This window comes from Sardina pilchardus, chromosome 23 (assembly GCF_963854185.1).
Source record: "Sardina pilchardus chromosome 23, fSarPil1.1, whole genome shotgun sequence".
NCBI classification, from domain to species: Eukaryota; Metazoa; Chordata; class Actinopteri; order Clupeiformes; family Clupeidae; genus Sardina; species Sardina pilchardus.
The window spans coordinates 14801858-14821717 of record NC_085016.1 but is presented as its reverse complement, the minus strand read 5'-3'; the positions used below and the strand labels follow the sequence as shown (position 1 = coordinate 14821717).

The window sequence follows — 19860 nt, the reverse complement described above, 5'->3', positions numbered from 1 at the left end:
CTTAATCCATGTATGAGAAACTGCCTGACTGAGACTAAGTATTAATTCTGTGCAGCATGTTCGCTTCTGGGTCATTAGCTTGTCGGATATTACCATTAAATCAGTTTTATCCAATCAGGCTACTATGGAGGTGATGCTTTTATGCACACTTGAAATTGCGTTATGCTGAAACTGATTATGAAAAGATATGGAATTTAAAAAAGAAAAAAAAAACCTACACAATTTATAACGTTTTTTAGGGGCTGCACTGACAAATTTGACAATATTGGATATTGCTTTGTTGAGAGCTTGAACATCCTGAATTAAATTTATAAGTAATTATCTTTTTGTAGATATAAAATGGATTGTTCAAAAAGATGGTTAAATCATAAGATATATTTTGCTCCAGAATTTCTTTGTCCAGAATTTCAGTCTCAAAATAAAAACCTTTGGTGAACTCAGTTTTGAGTTATTTCATTATTGTTTCATTATTTCTCCTTTCTCTTAAATAATTTACAGTATTGATGATGTAGATTATAACATACTCAATATCCATAAACTTTAAACTAGCAATGCGTCATGATCCAGTGATAGGCTACACGTATTGAGGGCATATTCAATCATACCTTTCATTTAAGTAAGTAAGTAGTGTCATGTCAATTAAAATACCAATGACAATCTGTTTTCATTTGAAGATATGACAGAAAATTCATGGTAGTGTGAACGATTATGAGCACTCCTTATTGTAGGCTACATCAAGTCGGGGCTTCTTAATCTTTTAAGGCCCACTTATTCTATATCTATCTATCTATCTTATTCATAGGCTATTTGTAACATACCGGGGCCAATCATAAGTTCATTCATGACGATAACGACATTAAGTAGACTAACAGTAACGTTAGCTGCCAATATTTCCAAATTTCATGATGGACCTCTGGTGTAGGATATGTTTTTTATTATGGCTTTTCAAAGTAAAAATTCTCGGAGAAAGTAACGTTACGTGTTGATATCGCGAGACCTGACTTCTTCAAATAGTCATGCGCAGAAGAAGCACACGTGTTCCTGTGCGACTGCGTTGCGAAGATGGCGGACGGTGAAGGTAAATGAGGGCTCAAAGTTAACTTTGTTCGTTTTTGCACGATGCAGCGAATTTAACATTTCTCACAGAAATATTCAAAGCTAATGTAATTTAGTCCTGCATACAAGAACAGTCGAGCATGCACACTTCTAGGTAGTTGAGATGTCTGCGTCAATCGAACTTGTACGGCAGCCGCATGGGCGCCTCATGAGTGACCGGGGTGTTCAGAAAAACTGAGCTAACCCCATCCTAGTAACCTCATTTGACTCCAGCTGGTATTTTCAGACACTGCCAACAATATTACAGTTATCAGGGAAAGAATTAGCTGTTCTTGTCCATTTTCATCTTGTTTTATGAGTCACGTTGTTGAATTATTGAACGTTAACAGTACTGTCGTTTAGCCGCCTATAAAAATGGCTAACGTTAGTCGGCCACAATGCGTCAGTGTTTCTTTGCAGTGGTGCTATTAGAAATGCAAAGTGTTTTGGTTATTCTAAAAGACGTTGAGGTCGTTTTTGTTAGTTAATGTTGGTGTTAACATGTAACTTTGTCGAAGTTGTCATTCCAATAGCTAACTTGCTAACTAGCTGATCACTGACTTCAACAATTGCCCAATTCAACTAGTGTAGTTAAACTCACACTAGTAAATGACAAAGCTGAAAGGTGACTTGGCATCAAAACTAAAGTGTAAAATTACATTGATTTTGCTTATGGTATACCATTTCTGATTGCTTTAGTAACTCCCACGTGGTAACGTTAGCTTGAATTCGCCACGTGGGTGCACGATCCTGGTCACCGGCCATGCTGAGTTTGGGTTGGATTGGTGGCTTTGCAAGGCCACTTGTATGTCCCTGCAAAGTCCCCCCTCCCCCCTCTGATCGTACATCTTAGACTTTTGTAATTAAACATGTACATTCAAAAATGTTTGCGGGCAGTGTGTTGCCGGTTATATGGCCTGCCCTAGTACAGTAAGTTTTGCATCAAGCACTTGGTGTGAGATTTTAACAATTCAGTCATTTGTCTTGTTTGCCTCCAATTATAGTCAAGAAGGAGAAGAAAAAGAAGCAAAAAGTTGCAGACCATGAAATTGGGGTGAGTCAAGTCAACAGCAGTGATCTTCTGTGTAGTAACTCATTTCTGTATTGCACGAGTTAAAACTTTGTTTATCACCCTACAGGACATACAAGAGACTGGGGATTTTCTAATCAAGCCAGAATCTAAAGTAGCTAGTTTGGACACATCTCAGTGGCCTCTCTTATTGAAGGTAAGTGAATACTTTGCCTCAAGTATAACTATGCACCACATTGTCTTGCATGGCGTTAGGTTAAATGGGTCTGGCGTGTGAAGTGATGAAGAAGTTTATCCATTCTCTGAGTTCTGCTGGTGCTAGCACTCTCTGCGGCTCTCGCGTCTGTTCTAGGCACGAGAGTTTCCGGCTGCCTGCGCCTCTCCCGCAGGTCCAGTGTTCTACTGGTTCTGTGGACAGAGACCGTAGGTATGCTTGCAGGGGTGAAGCCTGGCCCTCGCAAAGACGATTGTAAACTGCTGATCACATGCCTCACCATCCAGTAAAGGATGGTTTCACGTAGTGTAACAGTTAAGTGTTTGTGTAGACATTAGTTCTTAGCGGTTGAAGGTGACTTAAAATTAACACAATGAACATTACATTAACATTGAAATGAACAGTTTAGAGAAGTCATATTCCGCATTATACACACGATGTGATTTATTTGATGCTAATGTACTGTCATTCTTTGCAGAATTTTGACAAATTAAACATCAGGACCGCCCATTACACTCCCATCCCAAATGGATGCAACCCATTGAAGAGGAACATACAAGATTATGTCAGGTAGATGATGGTTCATTGGTTGTGTTGGAATGGCACCGAACAGCCACATGATGTCTCTTAGATAGCATTAGCACAATGTGCAAAGATGACTCTTTATCTACTACCCTAAAACTGATGGCTGCCATAAAATTATCTGCCTGGCTTTTCTGTTGCCATTCTCTTGGATGTGACTGTTTGTTCCTCTTACATGATTTCAATCTTGTTCCCCTACTCTAGGTCAGGCTTCATTAACCTTGATAAACCAGCCAACCCGTCCTCTCACGAAGTGGTGGCATGGATCAAGCGTATCCTACGCGTCGACAAAACTGGCCACAGTGGCACGCTCGATCCCAAAGTCACGGGGTGCCTGATCGTCTGCGTGGACCGTGCCACCAGACTGGTCAAGTCTCAACAGAGTGCCGGTGAGTTACACAGACTGTGCCGAGTGTCTTTCATGCCTATGGGCTTTTGCTGATCTGCCGTTTGCAGTTGCATGACAGTAAAATAAGCGGCCTCACCTTACTACTCTTCTGCTCTTTATGCAGGCAAAGAGTATGTGGGTATAGTACGGCTGCACAATGCCATTGAGAGTGAGCACCAGCTTTTGAGGGTAAGTGTCTACATGTATGTGTTAATAACATTGTGTTTTCATTGCCATATACGGAGGCATGCAATTTGGTACAATGGAGCAGTTCCTTGTTAAGGGTCACTCACTTCAGGGATGGATGTCACTAAAGTCTTTAATTCAAATTTAATTCGTCTTTAGGCAATGGAATGCCTCACGGGGGCGCTGTTCCAGAGACCTCCTCTCATTGCTGCGGTTAAGAGGCAGCTGCGAGTGCGCACAATCTACGAGAGCAAGCTCATAGAGTACGACCCCGAGAGGAGACTAGGTGAGGAGCTGTTCTGTAGACCTCAAACATATAGTCAAGATGTCTGATCAGTTCTACGTTCACCAACTAGTGCACTTACGTCTGTACGTTCTGTGGCGTACTCTGAAACTTTGCCTGATGTCCCATTCCCAAACAAAAATGCATGTACATGTCAATACATTTGCGGAGATTCAAACCTTCAATGTTCTCCCTTTTGCGCTGTCCTATAGGCATCTTCTGGGTGAGCTGTGAAGCAGGCACCTACATCAGGACCCTGTGTGTGCACATGGGCCTGTTGCTGGGGGTTGGAGGCCAGATGCAGGAGCTGAGGAGGGTCCGCTCTGGTGTCATGGGAGAGAAGGTTAGTCATTGAGGGCAGCGTGACCAAAGCGCATAGTGGCTGATTTTGATGGGCATGGCAATAGTGCATAGCTGGTGGAAGATTGATCTATATATTGCCACCAAATGGCCCATTCATATTTGAATGGCATTAAGTTACTAAACGGGTCATTAAATGATGCCTTGATCTTATTAACTGTTTAAATTGATGTGCATGTGATTGTTCCAAAGTGTTGAGTTCAGTTCTGGGCCCTACTCCCCAGTCCTGGTAATTTATCTTTGGCACAGCATCATGCTATGGGTCATTTGTTTGGGATGGTCCTTCCATGTCCATCTCACTCTAACCATAGCTAATACCTCTGTTTGATAAAAATAGATGTTGCATGTAAAGCTAGCAAACTCCTCTTTTTACCTCATATTGACTTTCTCCTTGCCTCCCAACTCAGGATAACTTGGTGACCATGCATGACGTGCTGGATGCCCAGTGGCAGTTTGACCACAACAAGGACGAGAGCTACCTCAGGCGAGTCATCTACCCCCTGGAGAAGTTGCTCATCTCTCACAAGAGGATAGTCATGAAAGACAGTGCGGTAAGCATCAGTCTCCTTTTAAAATGGTTAGTCACTGAGATTGAGATTGAGGTGTATTGAAGTCACTCTATGGATTCTTGTAGTTTGGAGAGTTCGCATTGTAAGAAAGGTACATTAGCCGCAATTACTCTGCTAATTTTTAATCTTGTGTCTTAAATTTGACAGGTTAACGCTATCTGCTACGGCGCCAAAATCATGCTTCCGGGTGTCCTCCGATATGAAGATGGCATCGAGATCAACCAAGACATTGTAGTAATTACTACAAAGGGAGAGGCCATTTGCACAGGTGAGTCACAGTCTTTGTCCTCACCACTTTTTCATACCGAAGAGCCACATGATGACTACAGTATAGATTACAATAGCACTCTGTGCAAAGATGACCCATTATCTATCACCCAAGACTGATGGTGTTAAAATGTGGTTGAAGATAGTGAGGTTTTGAGGAAGTCCATTAAAGCATTTCCCCCCCCACCCCCTCCCTCTCTCGACTTGTGCCACCAGCGGTTGCACTTATGACGACGGCGGTTATATCCACCTGTGACCATGGAGTCGTTGCCAAGATCAAGAGGGTCATCATGGAGAGGGACACGTATCCTCGCAAGTGGGGACTTGGACCAAAGGTAACCTCCTAAACCCAGGCCCAGCCTGCATGTTTGGTGTGCTCACTAGTTAAAGTGGGTTAACAGTGGGAAGACTGCTGCCCTAATGCTGTGCTAATGCTAATTTCTGCCTCAGGCTAGCCAGAAGAAAATGCTAATCCAGAAGGGCCTCTTGGACAAACACGGGAAGCCAAACGGCAGCACACCTGCAGAGTGGACGGACAGCTATGTGGATTACGGGTAATTACTCAAATCCTCAAATGTTTTAAGACCTGTTGGTTTGCACCGTTGAGACTAGCTCAACACTGTTGGGCAATGGTGCCTCGGCAGATATTTTGTGAATTTCATTAACATAGATCCTAAGGTCTATTTGCTACATTGCTGTAATTCTCTTTTCTGAATGTGGCTTTAGGCTGATAGTTTTTCTGCTCGAGTGGTAGTGTTGAGTACATGATTTAGCACTTTCCTCAGGCTTAATTTCTCTACCTTTTTGGGTTTCAGTGCAAAGAAGGCAGCAGCTGCAAAGGATGGCGAGCCAGCCACACCTGCCAAGGTACAAGATGCGTCAGTTATAAATGTACCTCTTCACTGAACAATAATCTAATGTGGTAAGGGGGTTAAAGATTGGTTTCTGATTGCTGTATTTTCCTGCTTTGCAGCGAAAAAGGGAGGAGAGTGGAAGCGACGGCGAGGGTAACGCAACAGTACCTTCAACGCCCGCAACGCCCGCGACTGACGAGGAGCTGAAGAAGGAAAAGAAGAAAAAGAAAAAGGAGAAGAAAATGAAACTGGCGGAAGAGGCGGCGGCAGCCGAGGCGGCACAAGAGGAGCCTGCGGCAGAGCCGATGGAAGAGGTACAGTAGAGCTCAATACTGCACCTATTCTAGCCCTGGGAATGGCGTGTTATACGCTGTGATGACTGCATGACTGTGGTCTGTGCTGCTCTTGGCTCTCTGCATAAAGTTCCCCCTCCAACATCTTACACCGTGTCCTAACCGGATCCAAGCGAGCGACAATATTCAATATTGTCTGTCTACACTGAATCCGTTAAATATGCCATTGTGTTGTGTCACGGGATTCCATATTTCTCATTCAGAAAAGTAGAGGAATGCGAGCGACAAAAAGAAAATAGAAACGGGGCGTCCGACAAAAGTTCTCTCAAAACGTCGCGCTGCTCGCGTCGCTTGCAGTCAGGACACTCCAATTGAAAACAATGGAATTAAACTGATTTTATCGCTAATGTTCGCTCGCATCGCGTTCGGTTAGGACACGGTGTTATAAAGCAAAGTCTTTGTTTTCATAAATGATAACTTGAATGTAGTAGCGACTTATGTGTCCATAGTAGTATGGTATAAGGGACTAGTGTGTTTAATGGGTATTGGTTTGTCTTTCCAGGCTGGTGAAAGTGCAAAGAAGAAAAAGAAGAAGAAGAAACAGAAAGAGGAGGAGCAAGCATCAGAGTAACAGCTTGAGAACCGTTTAAAAACTCTTAATGAAACTGTAAAAGTGAGTGGCCCTGTTGGACAGGGTTCCAATGCCTGGAGAGGATGACTGGATCACGGCTGTGTGTGCTGATGGATCAGGGTTCTGACTCCGCCCTAACTGTTGCCTCGGTTGCGTTTTGGATTCTGTTCATCCTCCTAGAACTTGTATGGCACTAAAGAGGCTGTAGTCAGTAACTGTTTATGTTGACCATGGTATGAGATTTCTTCCCCAGGTTCTGTATTATAAGTGTGCTTTCACTTTTATTTTTCAACCAACTGAATGTGGTTAACTATTTTTGCTGTTATCCATGTGTGTAAACTTTTTTTTTTAAACCTTGTAAATAGAAAATCAAGTATTATATGAATTGAATTTGATTAATGAGGGGTGTTTTCTACAAAAGCTAAATGAGTGGTCTCTTATTTACCTCTTTGTTAATGTGGTGCTATAACTACATTTTAGCAAAGTCCTTATTTGGGAAACGTTGGTTGAGTTTGACAAATCTGGTAGGCTGTTCATGAGTCAAATTTAGTGTAAATTCAGTGTTTTTTGTTTTTCCCTCCCTCAATACGCATTTCAATAAATGCTTTTCATACGTTCTCACAACTCAAGCTGTTCTAAATATATCTATAAACAATTTAGTATCAGTTTTCTAAAAAGTAATCCTAAATCTTGTACAAAAGAGATTTGTGACTAGCTTAACCTAGAGGCAATAGAACTGCATTGTGTGCATACACATTAACTTGACAATAGAAGGGCGTTAACAGGGTGAAATGGATTACTTTCCTCACAACATTGACACTGAAGTGGGTTAAAGTCTGATACAGTAGTGTTAAGACCAGTGTGACCCCTACACTATGTGAAAGAGGAATCAATGGTTTAATCACAGTGAGTGGTAGTATGGACGGTTTCATTGGCTTTTTGTTTTGATGCCAAGATGCCAATTTTCAATCAGTTTTCTTGGACTGTCTTGAGGTTCTGTTTGTAAGACATGCTAGTGTCTGAGGACCTGTGTGTTCTGTGAAGAATGTTCCATAGTGCTTCTCTGTGATGTCTTATGGTTGAGTACTCAAAAGGTGACCCGTTCTTGACATGGAAGTAGATCCAAGCAAAAAGAGGTTACAGTAGGAAAAGGACATTTTGTTTAAGTACTATTCATAGGATGGCATGTTTTCAGTCTTCTACTCGACACTATCCATGGCATGACCATTGGAATATTTACTATGGATAATGTAAATTGTTACCTAGTGAGACTCCATTGGTCAATGCATAACCTTTGTTTTAGAGACAATTTGCAAGTTAATCCAGGTAGCACTGTGACAGTAACTGGCACAGAATTGTGGAGCATGATACCAAAGTCCTTGTGTCTCTGATACCCAGCAATGCACTGACCTCAGGAACATGCCCAGCTATTTCTGAGGGAAGACTGACCTTGGATCTGGTGAAGCCATCATGTGACAAGACTGCGTGTCATTCTTCGTTCGATTTAAACCACGTTTGGACAGTTCATGAAGATAAAATAATCTTTAGACACACCCTATCACAGAGCTGCAAGAACAATCCATTGGAAATGAATACAAGAATTATTCAGTATTTTGAAACATGATGACAGAGCATTTACCCCTCAGCACCCTCCAGCGTAGAGGGTCAGTAGTACAGTAAGCCGTCGGTCAAGAACACTCGTTCTGTAAATAAAATGAGCGACGGCGCGCTGCGCGTTCTAGTGACAGTGTTCGCCATTTTGAATCGAAAATATGACCGATTTTTTTCCTGCCTTGCATGTGTAAGCCAGAGTGGGACAAGCGTTGGCGATCAGTATTTATGCAACGATACATACAACCAGTAGAAGTTAAGTTAAGTAAATAGTGATTGTATGTCGCATTCAGCCGAAAGATAGATGGCTTTACTCCTTCAGAGGAAGTAGCGTTTAACTATTGGCTGTATTTATCACAGGGATAAATTGCTAGCTGGCTAGTTAGCTTGACAAGCAAAACAAATCACAGTTCCTTCGCTGGCAAGCTAACTAATCAAGTCGACGAAGAGGTAAGTTGATAAGTGCATCCAGTAAGTTTGTTATTCAAAGCCATCTACCATATTATCATACGTCACCAGCTTTCCAGTTTAGTGTGTTCGCAGTGGATAGCTGGCTGGCTGCAGGTCAAAGCCAACATGCCTAGCCAGTTTGCGAGTTAGCTGAGCTTGCTATCAAGGTATCTAGCTACCTGGTTTAGCGAGCTAGCTCACTAAGGAGCTATCAAGGGAACATTATTTACCTGGCTAGCTAGCTAAATAGTTCACTCTACTTTGGCTTCAGGCTGTAACGTTAAGCATTGTATTATTTCATTACATTTCAGTGCACCCTGTTTACAACTGAACAGAGGTGATGGCCAACAAAGACAGGACGCTGAAACGATAGCTACCTTTTGCTAACTTTGTCTGATTTAGGTTGTTAGAGCAGTAGCTGCAAAGGAGTTACACAGCTTGTTAGCATATTTTTTAAGCTGCCCGTCCATCAAAAATGCTAGCAAACGCAGCCACCTTCCAACTTCAGCCTGCTTACGTCAATAAGGTAGTTTGCTGAACTGGAAGTTACTGAACTGAGCGGATACGTTGATGTCTTGCCTTACAGGCAGACCTCAGTTTAACGTTAGTCCTTTATAAGCCTGCTGTCACATTTAAAAATCCCTGGAATTTAAACGCCAGATTCTTGTTAGTTTCTGAAGGCCTCTCATGTAACGCTAGATATACGCATCATAGGTTATTTCTCTGCGCTGACTTGAGAGTGAAAACAACACTCCGATACTATGATCCGAGGACTTGTAAGTTACAGCTATTGCTCAACTGCTTTTTGGTTATTTCTGCATAGCTGTTTAGTGACACAGATGTCATTGGCAGGAAATATCTGTGTTAGAGAATACATTGTTTTCCTTCTACAGTTTTCAGTGTCACAACTATTTTTTATCCGTCCTTTATGATTGCTTTAGGCATTTATCTGTAGTTTGAGCAGGGTAATAATCATATATTGAGGCGTCTTATTGGAGGTGTGAAAGAGAATATCTCTGTTTATGCCAACCTAGCACAACATATGGCCTAACTACTTGTAGTTAGATTGTCCAGCCCTAGAAGGCATAAAGGTAATGTTACACTATTGAAATGCAGGGCCATGTTTTATCTTTGGATAGGCAGCTCTCACTACTAACAGGCTGAAGTGTTATTGTGAACAGATTCAGAAAAGGGTTCATGAAGCCAGGCCACTGTTGTCTCCAAGTCCTTGGCTTGTTCTTAGGTTTGTTTGGGGCCTAAATATATGGCCGGCATTGTTAGTGTTGCCCCCAGTGAGCTCTGTTTCAGCTGGAAGAAAGGGAAACAAAACAAAGTGTGAAAATAGCCCGATCCTTTCTCTTTCCTGTTTAGAGTTGTGTGTGTGTGTGTGTGTGGGGGGGGGGGGACACACTCGGGGTGGATGGTGTTAATGTATGCCAGATGGACACTGGTTGCACGTGTGGGGAGTGGCGTCCACATGCATGCAGGAAGCGTCTTTTTTTAGGAGGCACTGGGGGGAGTGGTGTGGGTGTGTTTGGTAGTGTGTATGCTTATGTTTTTCAAGCAGTGGGGGGGACGACTGCTTGATCCTAGACCCCACCAGCAGCAGCAGCAGCAGCAGCAGCAGCAGCTGCTTTGTCCCAGGAACTCTCCCCTTTGCAACCACACACACACACACACACACACACACACACACACACACACACACACACACACACACACACACACACACACACATACCCTCCACCCCTCCACATCCCTACATTTTCATTTGCCCAGTACCTGTCCATGTCACGACAGGTCTGTGTTTGCTGGCGCTGTGCGTGTGTGTATTTGGGGTGGGGGGTTGGGTTGGCTGTTGGGAAAGACCGCCATGCTGTTTGGAGGGAACGGAGATGGCGGCTGGATGCCCTCTGGCTTTAAATACTCCCCAGCTGAGCCTCTCTGCTTGCCCAAGTTATGCTGACACCGGTGAACGCGTGCCCGCGGTCACACACACACTCACTCACACACACATACACACACTCTCACTCACATGAGGATGTTTCACTGCGAACCTGTGGGGGGTATAGACACACGTACAGTGAGACAAGTGTGTGTGTGTGTGTGTTTTGCTTTTGTGCGATAGTAAATAGGCGGAAAACCGTAAACTGCAGCTGTCGCACTTCAAAGTGGTGTAGAGTGTGCGCGCGAGACCCCTCGCTCTGTGTGCAGACGCCATCGTCATCATTATACCATTATGAAAAATTAATCGCTTTAATTTGGTTTGCACGCCGGCAGCTTCTGCACGTCAGAAGAGAAGTGCCTAGCGGAAGTTCAGAGCGAGGTGTTCCGCGCGGTCACGCCGGGCCCGAGGTGCGCGTGTGGGCCGGGCCCGGGCCGGGGCGGGTCTAATAATCCTGCTCTTCTGGATGAGCCAAGAGTCAGAGTGCTCGTAAAAGAAGCCTACCGTAGAGCGCGACCAGCCATTAGTGGCGTCTCGTTTTGCGTGTTGCCTGTTGTTGTTGTTGTTGACTGCTGCCATGATGTCACCCGTTTTAGTCCTTTAATGTGTGGCGTTTTTCCTCGGTCTTTGTTTCTGTCCTTCCCTTTTTTCCCTATCACTCTTCCCCCTCTCTCTCTCTCCTTTGTGTTTTGAATCTCTTGCCTGTTCATCTGTCTTTCAATCACATGATCTCTCTTTTTCTGCATGACCGTGCACCCTCTCTTCCTCTCTTTCTCTTTTCTGGCTAAATCCCTTTCCCCGGGTCTTTTGGCCTTCTCTTACTTCCTCCCTGCTTCCTCCTTTTATCCATTTCCTTATATTCCTCTAATCCTTCTCTTTCCCCCTTGTGCTTCCTTTCCTCCTGCTTTTCTTGCTCTATCCCTTTCTCTCTATCTCTTCCTGCCCCTCTCTCTTCCCCTCTCTTCCAATCTCCTTCCCTCTTCCTTGCTCTCTCTCTCCCTTTCTCATCTCTCTCTCTTCCTCTCCTTCCCTCTTCCTCTCTCTCTCCCTCCCTCCCTCCCTCCCTCTCTCTCTCTCCCTCCCTCCCTCCCCCTGGTCTGTGTGCAGTGCTGTTGGAGGGTTATGCTGAGTGCTGAGTAGTGGTGGGCCGTGGTGCTGGAGCGCTGGTGACTGTGAGCGAGCGGAGCGGAGCCCCATGCTGGTGACCGCCTGGCCCCACAGCGCTCTCCGCATTCTGCACCTCAGATGCCTGGCTGTCTGCGCGCGGCCTCTCACTAAGGATCTACACATTTCACCAGCTGGTAACGTCGCTGCCTCCTCCTCCTCCCTCTGTACACACACACAGACACACACACACACACACACACACACACACACACACACACAGACACACACACAGACACAGACACAGACACAGACACAGACACAGACACAGACACAGACACAGACACAGACACAGACACAGACACAGACACAGACACAGACACAGACACAGACACAGACACAGACACAGACACAGACACACACACACACACACACACAGATAGACACACACACACACACACACACACACACACACACAGATAGACACACACACACACACACACACACACACACACACACACACACACACACACACACACACAGAGACACACACACACAGAGACACACACACACAGAGACACACACACACAGAGACACAGACACACAGACACACACACACAGACACACACACACACAGACACACACACAGACACACACACAAAGAGGTGACTTCCTAGGCAAATACACACACTCTCTCCAACCCACCTAATTCACTTCTGAAGCATGCTGTATGTAATGTGTATACACACACTCAGAGATAAGATTGAGACATCTTGCCATCTTAGGTAGATGCTCTGCCCTTTTACAAACACACAAACCAGTGTGTTCTTGTATATTTGCATTATGGATAATATGTTATGTTAATGTTATTAGTCATTAGGAAATGGCATTTTAGGGTGCATGTAAGCACCCATACGGATCATTGCCATAGACATGCCCAGATAAGTGAAGACAGGAGACCGGTCTCTTTCGTGCCCTCGCTTCCTGAGCCTGTAATCTCGTTCACCCTCTTATCGGCCGCGTCCTCTTACCTCTAAACCACCGTCACCCTCCCAACGGCCCTCCACTGCTTATCTAGCGGACACTCCGCTGAGTGTTAGCACACTAGTACACTAGAGTCTGCTATCCACCCACACCCTTAGTTACAGCTAGAACCACCTGCCTCACCTTTTTAAATATAGATATATGTATATGATACATATTCAAATATAAGTCCTTTCTTCTTTTTACTACTGCTGAAGCATATATATTGTGAGTTTTGTTGCCCATACTGATCCGAGTGTTAATCTGAATGTCGTAAATAAATGATGCAGTGGTTGCTTTTAGCATGGTAGGTTTCAGCATTGTGTTTCATGGGTCACGACTGTAGATATTGATTCAAGGTGAGTAGCCGGAAGCGTTGCTCTGTGCAGCCACCAAGTTGTGTGTGGTGGCTAAGTCGGGTCACGGTGCTCAGCAGCAGAGACAAAGTGTAGTGTTTCTTGGTCAATGGCCACTAGCTCATAAGGGCACAATAGACCTCCAGGAATTCCTGTTGTGAGAATAAATACAGACCATGTACAATGACGGGATAGATTCCTGAAAATATATTTCTTGCTGCTAAGCCTCCAATATTAGTTCTTTTATATAAAATGAATCTCTTTTAATTTTTTTTTTCTCCAAGAAATATCTCCACTTGTAAATACCTCGACGTCCCCTGCACACTGTAAATAAATAGAATAAATAATCACCTGTTCATCATGGCAGTCACTTCCTTCCAGTCCTCATGCCAGCCCTTGTGTCCCCTCTTCCTGTTTTGCCCCCCCCCCCCCCCCCCCCCTTCCCCTCAAAAAAGGTCAGTACTTCCTGCTGCAGCCGCCACCATGTTCTGGAAGTTCGACCTGCACAGCACCTCGCACATGGAGCAGCTGCTGGAGCGCGAGGACGTGACGCTGCACGAGCTGATGGAGGAGGAGGACGTGCTGCAGGAGTGCAAGGCCCAGAACCGCCGGCTGCTGCTCTTCCTCTCCCAGGACCAGTGCATGCACGAGCTGGTGGGCCTCATCACACAGGAGCCCCCCACTGACCTGGAGGAGAAAGTGCGCTTCAAGTGAGTGTTTGTGTGTTTGTGTGTGTGTGTGTGTGTGTGTGTGTGTGGTACCACGTGGCCCATTAAAGCCCAACGACCCGATAAGAGCTTTTGTACTTTGGAAATACAAGAAAGAGAAAGGGATTCACTCAATTTTTTATTTATTTTTTTGCTTCTCTGATTGCTTGGTAGAGCTTATGACTCGGTAACAGAAAGGGTTTCAGTGGACCATTTGGTCAGTGGATATGTTTCAGTGTAGTGCCTTCCTCAGAGCTTTGTACTTAGCGTAATGTTAGATGATGTACTTGGCCAAACTAATGCATGTGATTGCACATGGGGGTGAAGACCACACCACCAATTAAGATCTTGTGTCAACCCCTAAATATCCCTAACCATTATATTAATTGCTTGGCCTGCCATGATGAATATGGGATTGTTCTCATGGAGATGAAGCCTGTCAGCCAATCAGTGAGATTCAGAGCCGGGAGAGACTCAAAGCACACATTATTTTAAGTAGACGTGGGGAAACCCAACAAGATTAGGAGGGTGGTAGTACACTTTATGGGTTCATTGTAGTTTACTGGTTCATGGTAGTGAAATTTAAGGGACGAATTAGAGTCAATTAAAATCCTAAATTCAGTAGGCTAATTGATGTTGAGCGCCCAGATGGATTGATCATGTAATTGACCAGATAAAAATTGCTCTATAGGCGCCTACATTGATTGAGGGTTTGCGGTTACCACAAACTCGGATTCGTTTATTTCATTAAAAGCATGCAAACAAACATCAGCAACTAAAGCCTACCTTACACTGACAGACATTGACAAGATTTGGGAAAGATTCTTGAAAGATTGTAGTCTTTTGAGGAAAGCTTGAATGGGGAGCATGAGTTAAAAGACTACAATCTTTCAAGAATCTTTCTCAAATCTTGTCAAAGTCTGTCAGTGTAAGGTAGGCTTTAGTCGCCTCTTTTGGGGATGGCGTGGCACCACACTTGCTGAGCTTAGCTCTTCTGTGAGACCATGGACGCTGGAGCAGGAGCCCGTCGTGGCGTTGTGGTTTTGCAGAGGCTGAGTGCTGTGGCGTCCGGCTGCTCTCAGAAGCCCCCATCCACCCCACCCCACCCCATCAGGCCTCCGTGCCGTTCGCACTCACCAGGGGCCCACGGGGTTACAACACACCAAGCAGGATTAGCAGTGTTGTTGAGTCGAAAGCCAGAGGTGTGTTCTGATTCGGCGAACAGTGGTAGGATGTTTGTGTCGATAGCTTGTTAACAGCTGAAAGCCAACAATTTGAAATGTCTTCACAAAAATGTAGAAAGGCAACATATTTTCACCTCTGTTTGACAAAAATGTTAACTCACCTCTGGCTTTTAGGCTTAACATACCACGAATCTCTCTTTGTAGTATACCACTATGGTTTACCCACAGTGGCGTTTGAAACAACCCCTGATTTGTTTTATTTCCCCCACTCCCTAACTCAATAGAGCACAATGCATATCTGACCCTGAGGATGGGGGAATGTCCCCGGCGTGAGTTAAGTGTAGCTGGCCAGCAGGACAGAAGGGCAATGCACTGAAGAGTTGGACGCTTACCAGTTGGTCTTGTGTACCGCTTGCTTCCTGTCTCGCGGCCTTTCTCTCGGTCTCTCTCACACATTCTCTCCCCCCAACCTTCACATTTGTACACAGAAACACACTCACACATTTGTAGCGTTTGCGTTGAAGGTTTTGGTCATTGGTCACAGACATGCTCATACGCAAGCTCAGATAGGTATACATTCGTGTGTGTGTGTGTGTGTGTGTGTGAGACCAGTCCAACTCTCTTATCAGCTGTGAGCCCTCTTTAAAGACTGTACCCAGATTACCCAACAAACCAGGAGGAAGTTTCCACTGTTGACATCCAGTCAGAAAGACTGGATGTCAACGTCACTGGCATTGGGAACCAAGCCATGTCATGCCAGTTCTTCCTCTTACCCAGTACCTGCCACAGTGTGGTTGAACTTGTTTTGGTTGGCTAGTGAGTGAATCAGTAGCTACCTACTGTCTTCTGTAATCGGAATGGCTTCCGTCATCCTACTGAAGTGAAACAAGAGGCATCTGTTAGTAGCGGAGTTGAAATGAAGGAAGGAAGCGGTCACAGGGGTAATTTCATTTTTTAATGGAATTAGAGCCAGACGCAGTCCCAGATTGTGTTTTTACGACATGCCAGCCTGGAGTGAGGAGTCGATTAGGAGGGATATTCCCCCCTTCGTAATCTCATTATGTCGCTGTTATGGAAAAAGAAAAAAAGTCTGAGAATGTCGTCCAGCTTGACTTGGTGGTAACAGTTTCACTATGAGCACAGATGGAAATATAATTGCGTCTCATTTGAACCGGACTGGTATGTTCTCCCATAGAGATGGTGAAGTCTACAGAGGGAGACATGGTGCAGTGGAGGTCCATTGCTTAACCTTGAGATGCCACATTTGAAACGGCAAAGAAAGCAGAAGTTTATCATTTGAGTTACACAAACTACGGCAGTCGTCCAAGCGCACGGTCTCATTGCACCAAGAAGAAGCACAGGAACACTGCTCAAATTTCATAATGATTTGGAAAAAGTCTGTCTTCATTCAGAGTGTTTTGGCTATCGGAGAGAGAACCTCAGAGGTTGTAGCAATGTTGCTAGTGCTCCATAGGAATTTTCAATGCATGGAGGAATAGAATGAATTGTCGAGCATGCTGTAAAAAGGGTGTCGTCGTTCTCAGCTGTGCTGTGTTTCACGTCTTAAAACGGAAGAAGAAATTAGCTAAAGCATAACTTGTTGGACGACTTCTGTCTCTTCTCCCCCCCCTCCTCCTTTAATTACTCTCCCGAGAATCAGCTATGCACCGATTACTTGTAATGCCACTCATAGCAATAAGCATTGGCAGCTACCTCAGGCCAAGGAGAGGCTCTGAACATTGAACCAGAGTGCTCACAGTATGACCCCTCTGCAGTGTCCGGTGTCTGTCTGTCTGCACTGTAGACCTTCCTTAAAAGGTCCTGAGGCAGTGGCTTGCCCTGCACAGACTGAGGTAATGCTAGCAGCTGCAGTTCCACTTCCTGTCATGGCAGGGTTTTTTTTTTTCTGACTGCTTAGTACCTTTCATATGGAAAGGGGAGAAAGATACTCCATCATGCCTTTGTGGTCTAAAGATTCCCAGCTTAGTGGTCTAAAACTGGGACAGTTCTTTTGTTGTGTGGGTGTGTATGTGTGTATGTGTTACGTCTGACTGTCTGAAAGGCGAAACAGGAAGTTAAACGGCATGACATCTTGCGTTAGTCACAGTGTGCAGTTGCATCCTCCTCCTTCCTGAATACGTCGCTCACACACACACACACACACCCCCCCCCCCCCCCTCTGAAATATTTCTTTCCTTTATCTTAAGCCTCTCTTACCTGTTTTGCATTTGTTTCTTTGTCCCTTCCAGTCTGTTCAAAAATCACTTAATACACCCTTCACTTTCATAACTGTGACTATGACTAAAGATAAAGTTGTTGAAGCATTTTATCAATGGTACACAGAGCCCTACATGACGGATAACTCATAACTGAGTTAAGTGTTAATAACCTGGTGAATATCCTAGTGACCCTGCTTATGTTTTTATTCAGGAAAGTGTTAGCTGAGTTGTTAAACGTTAATAACACGTTGACGTATCAGCCCTGCTTGTGTGCAGGTTCATGAACATGTTAGGTGAATTGTTAAACGTTAATAACACGTTAATAACTTAGCGGCCCCTGCTAGTGTGCAGATTCGCCAACATGTTAGGTTAGTTGTTAAACATTAATCACACATTAATCACTTAGCGTTCAGATATGAGAACATGTTAGATGAGTTGTTAAACGTTAATAATACGTTAATAACTTGGCAGCCATGTTTGCGTTCAGGTTCGCCAACACGTTAGGTGAGTAGTTAAACGTTAATAACACGTTAATAACGTAGCCGCTCTGCTTGCATGCAGGTTCCCCAACATCGCGTGCGAGCTGCTGACGGCGGACGTGACGGTGATCAACGACAAGCTGGGCGGCGACGAGGCGCTCCTGGAGAAGCTGTATGCCTTCCTGGAGCAGGAGCCGCCACTCAACCCGCTGCTGGCCAGCTTCTTCAGCAAGACCATCGGCAACCTCATTGCCCGCAAGACCGAGCAGGTCAGGCCAGAATTGGAGCGCAGCCCCCCACTCCTCCTCCTCCTCCTCCTCCTCCTCCTCCTCCACCACCTCCTGCTCTCTACCTGCCTCTCATTCGTTTCCCTCACCTTTCGATCTTTGTCTGAATGCTCGAATGTACCAGTCATTCCACCTCAGATAACTTTCACCAGTCAAGGCTCGCTTGCTTCTCTCTCTCTCCTCCTCTACTGATGATTCTCTTTCTCTCTTCTCCTCCTCCCCTCGTCTCTCCCTCTCCATCTCCCAGTTATGCCTTTTTAATGTAATTTGTTCGTTCTTGTTGCCCAAGCATTTTATTATGTTATGCGACTGGTGATTAGTTCTCTTCTCTTCTCTATTTCTATCACAAACCAGAGGCTATATCTAAACAGCATATAATTACAAGTACCAAGCTCTGTTATGGTTTGGCCTATTTTGGCGCGGGGGTGGTTTGTATTGCCCTGTGTGGTGGACGACGGGCTTCCTGTGTTAATGAGCTGCACTCTGTCGTGTCGTGTCGTGTCTGGGTGAGCAGGTGATCTCGTTCCTGAGGAAGAAGCACAACTTCATCAGTCTGGTGCTGAACCACATCGACGCGTCGGCCATGATGGACCTGCTGCTGCGCCTCATCAGCTGCGTCGAGCCTGCCCCGCTCCGCCAGGAGGTCCTCAACGTACGTGTGTGTGTGTGTGTGTGTGAGAGAGTGTCCGTGTCCGTGTGTGTGGGTGTGTGAGAGTGTGTGTGTGAGAGTGTCTGTGTTTGTGTGTGTGTGTGAGAGAGAGAGAGACAGTGACCTCCTTAGCATTGACATGATTTAGTGTGTGCTGGTGTGTGACTGTCTGCAGTCTGTGTTCAGATGTATCAGTCCATGTTGCTGGTTGATGCTGTTGATGTTTGATGGCTTCTCTTGCGTGTGTGCTCTCTACTAGTGGCTGAACGAGGAGCGTCTGATCCAGAGGCTCACAGCACTTATACACACAGGCAGAGATGAGGAGGTGAGTCTACACACACACACACACACACACACACACACACACACACACACTTTTTCTATATACATGTAGTAGACATGGTTGCCTTCTTCTGTTTTCTTTGTTTGAAACACACACACAAAGGGCGTGAATCCACACCCCTGGCTTCCTCCTTGCCTCTCATTCATAACGTTACCCAGACACTGTGAAAGCCACTGGTTGTTACGGCTGACCGCTCCCCTCACGTGTCCATTTCTCTGACCTCACCTTCTACTCACAGAGACAATCCAACGCGTCCCAGACCCTCTGTGACATCATTCGCCTCAGCAGAGACCAGGCCAATCAGTTGGCCGAGGCCGTGGAGCCCGACCCTTTACTCGCCGTCCTGGAGTCGTGAGTGTGACGCCGCCACACCCTCCTCGCCCACACACTCACACACACACACACACACACCTTACTTTACCTGAAAGCAATCTAAAGAGACTGTCATTCGTAGTTGTAAACTCTGTGTCTGTGCAAACACATGCAAGAGTTCAAGAGGGCGAGAATCAATCACTGTGCACACATGAAAACACTTGTGTACACACACACACACACACACACACACACACACACACACACACACAGAGAGAGAGAGAGAGAGAGAGAGACACACACACACACACACACACACACACACACACCCTACCCATCTCTCCTAGTCCAAGATAAGAGGAGAACGGGTGAGCAGACAGGCTGACGGTTTGACCCTGTGGTGTGACGATGACCTCAGCAGCATCGATCAGCAACATTT

General features: G+C 45.2%; 2 protein-coding genes and 4 non-coding genes across 9 annotated transcripts in view; all 6 read left to right on the top strand.

Moving 5' to 3' along the window:
• The first annotated feature begins 1022 nt into the window (after positions 1 to 1022).
• dkc1 (dyskeratosis congenita 1, dyskerin) lies at positions 1023 to 7376 on the top strand. Its single transcript, XM_062527841.1, has 15 exons — positions 1023 to 1078; positions 2100 to 2149; positions 2235 to 2321; positions 2818 to 2909; positions 3126 to 3310; positions 3434 to 3498; positions 3655 to 3781; positions 3991 to 4121; positions 4546 to 4689; positions 4855 to 4975; positions 5191 to 5309; positions 5425 to 5528; positions 5790 to 5841; positions 5948 to 6142; positions 6684 to 7376. The coding sequence occupies exons 1-15, from the start codon at positions 1063 to 1065 to the stop codon at positions 6750 to 6752; spliced, it is 1557 nt and encodes a 518-aa protein (XP_062383825.1). The 5' UTR covers positions 1023 to 1062; the 3' UTR covers positions 6753 to 7376.
• Positions 2399 to 2610, top strand: LOC134071800 (small nucleolar RNA SNORD17). Its single transcript, XR_009937123.1, has one exon. It is a non-coding gene; the product is annotated as a small nucleolar RNA SNORD17 (small nucleolar RNA).
• On the top strand, positions 2952 to 3029 carry LOC134071810 (small nucleolar RNA SNORD83). Its single transcript, XR_009937131.1, has one exon. It is a non-coding gene; the product is annotated as a small nucleolar RNA SNORD83 (small nucleolar RNA).
• On the top strand, positions 4323 to 4456 carry LOC134071796 (small nucleolar RNA SNORA36 family). The gene has a single exon (XR_009937119.1). It is a non-coding gene; the product is annotated as a small nucleolar RNA SNORA36 family (small nucleolar RNA).
• LOC134071809 (small nucleolar RNA SNORD83) lies at positions 5019 to 5099 on the top strand. Its single transcript, XR_009937130.1, has one exon. It is a non-coding gene; the product is annotated as a small nucleolar RNA SNORD83 (small nucleolar RNA).
• Positions 7377 to 8507: 1131 nt separating the features above from the next.
• Positions 8508 to 19860, top strand: part of ppp6r2a (protein phosphatase 6, regulatory subunit 2a) — a 20817-nt gene continuing 9464 nt past the window's right edge. For all 4 annotated transcript variants that reach the window (XM_062527486.1, XM_062527485.1, XM_062527483.1 and 1 more), the window contains exons 1-7: positions 8508 to 8813; positions 11866 to 12059; positions 13697 to 13951; positions 17913 to 18099; positions 18632 to 18769; positions 19026 to 19091; positions 19348 to 19460. In XM_062527486.1, the coding sequence (XP_062383470.1) occupies positions 13725 to 13951; positions 17913 to 18099; positions 18632 to 18769; positions 19026 to 19091; positions 19348 to 19460 (731 nt within the window). In that variant the 5' untranslated portion in view covers positions 8508 to 8813; positions 11866 to 12059; positions 13697 to 13724. The remainder of the gene's footprint in view (positions 8814 to 11865; positions 12060 to 13696; positions 13952 to 17912; positions 18100 to 18631; positions 18770 to 19025; positions 19092 to 19347; positions 19461 to 19860) is intronic.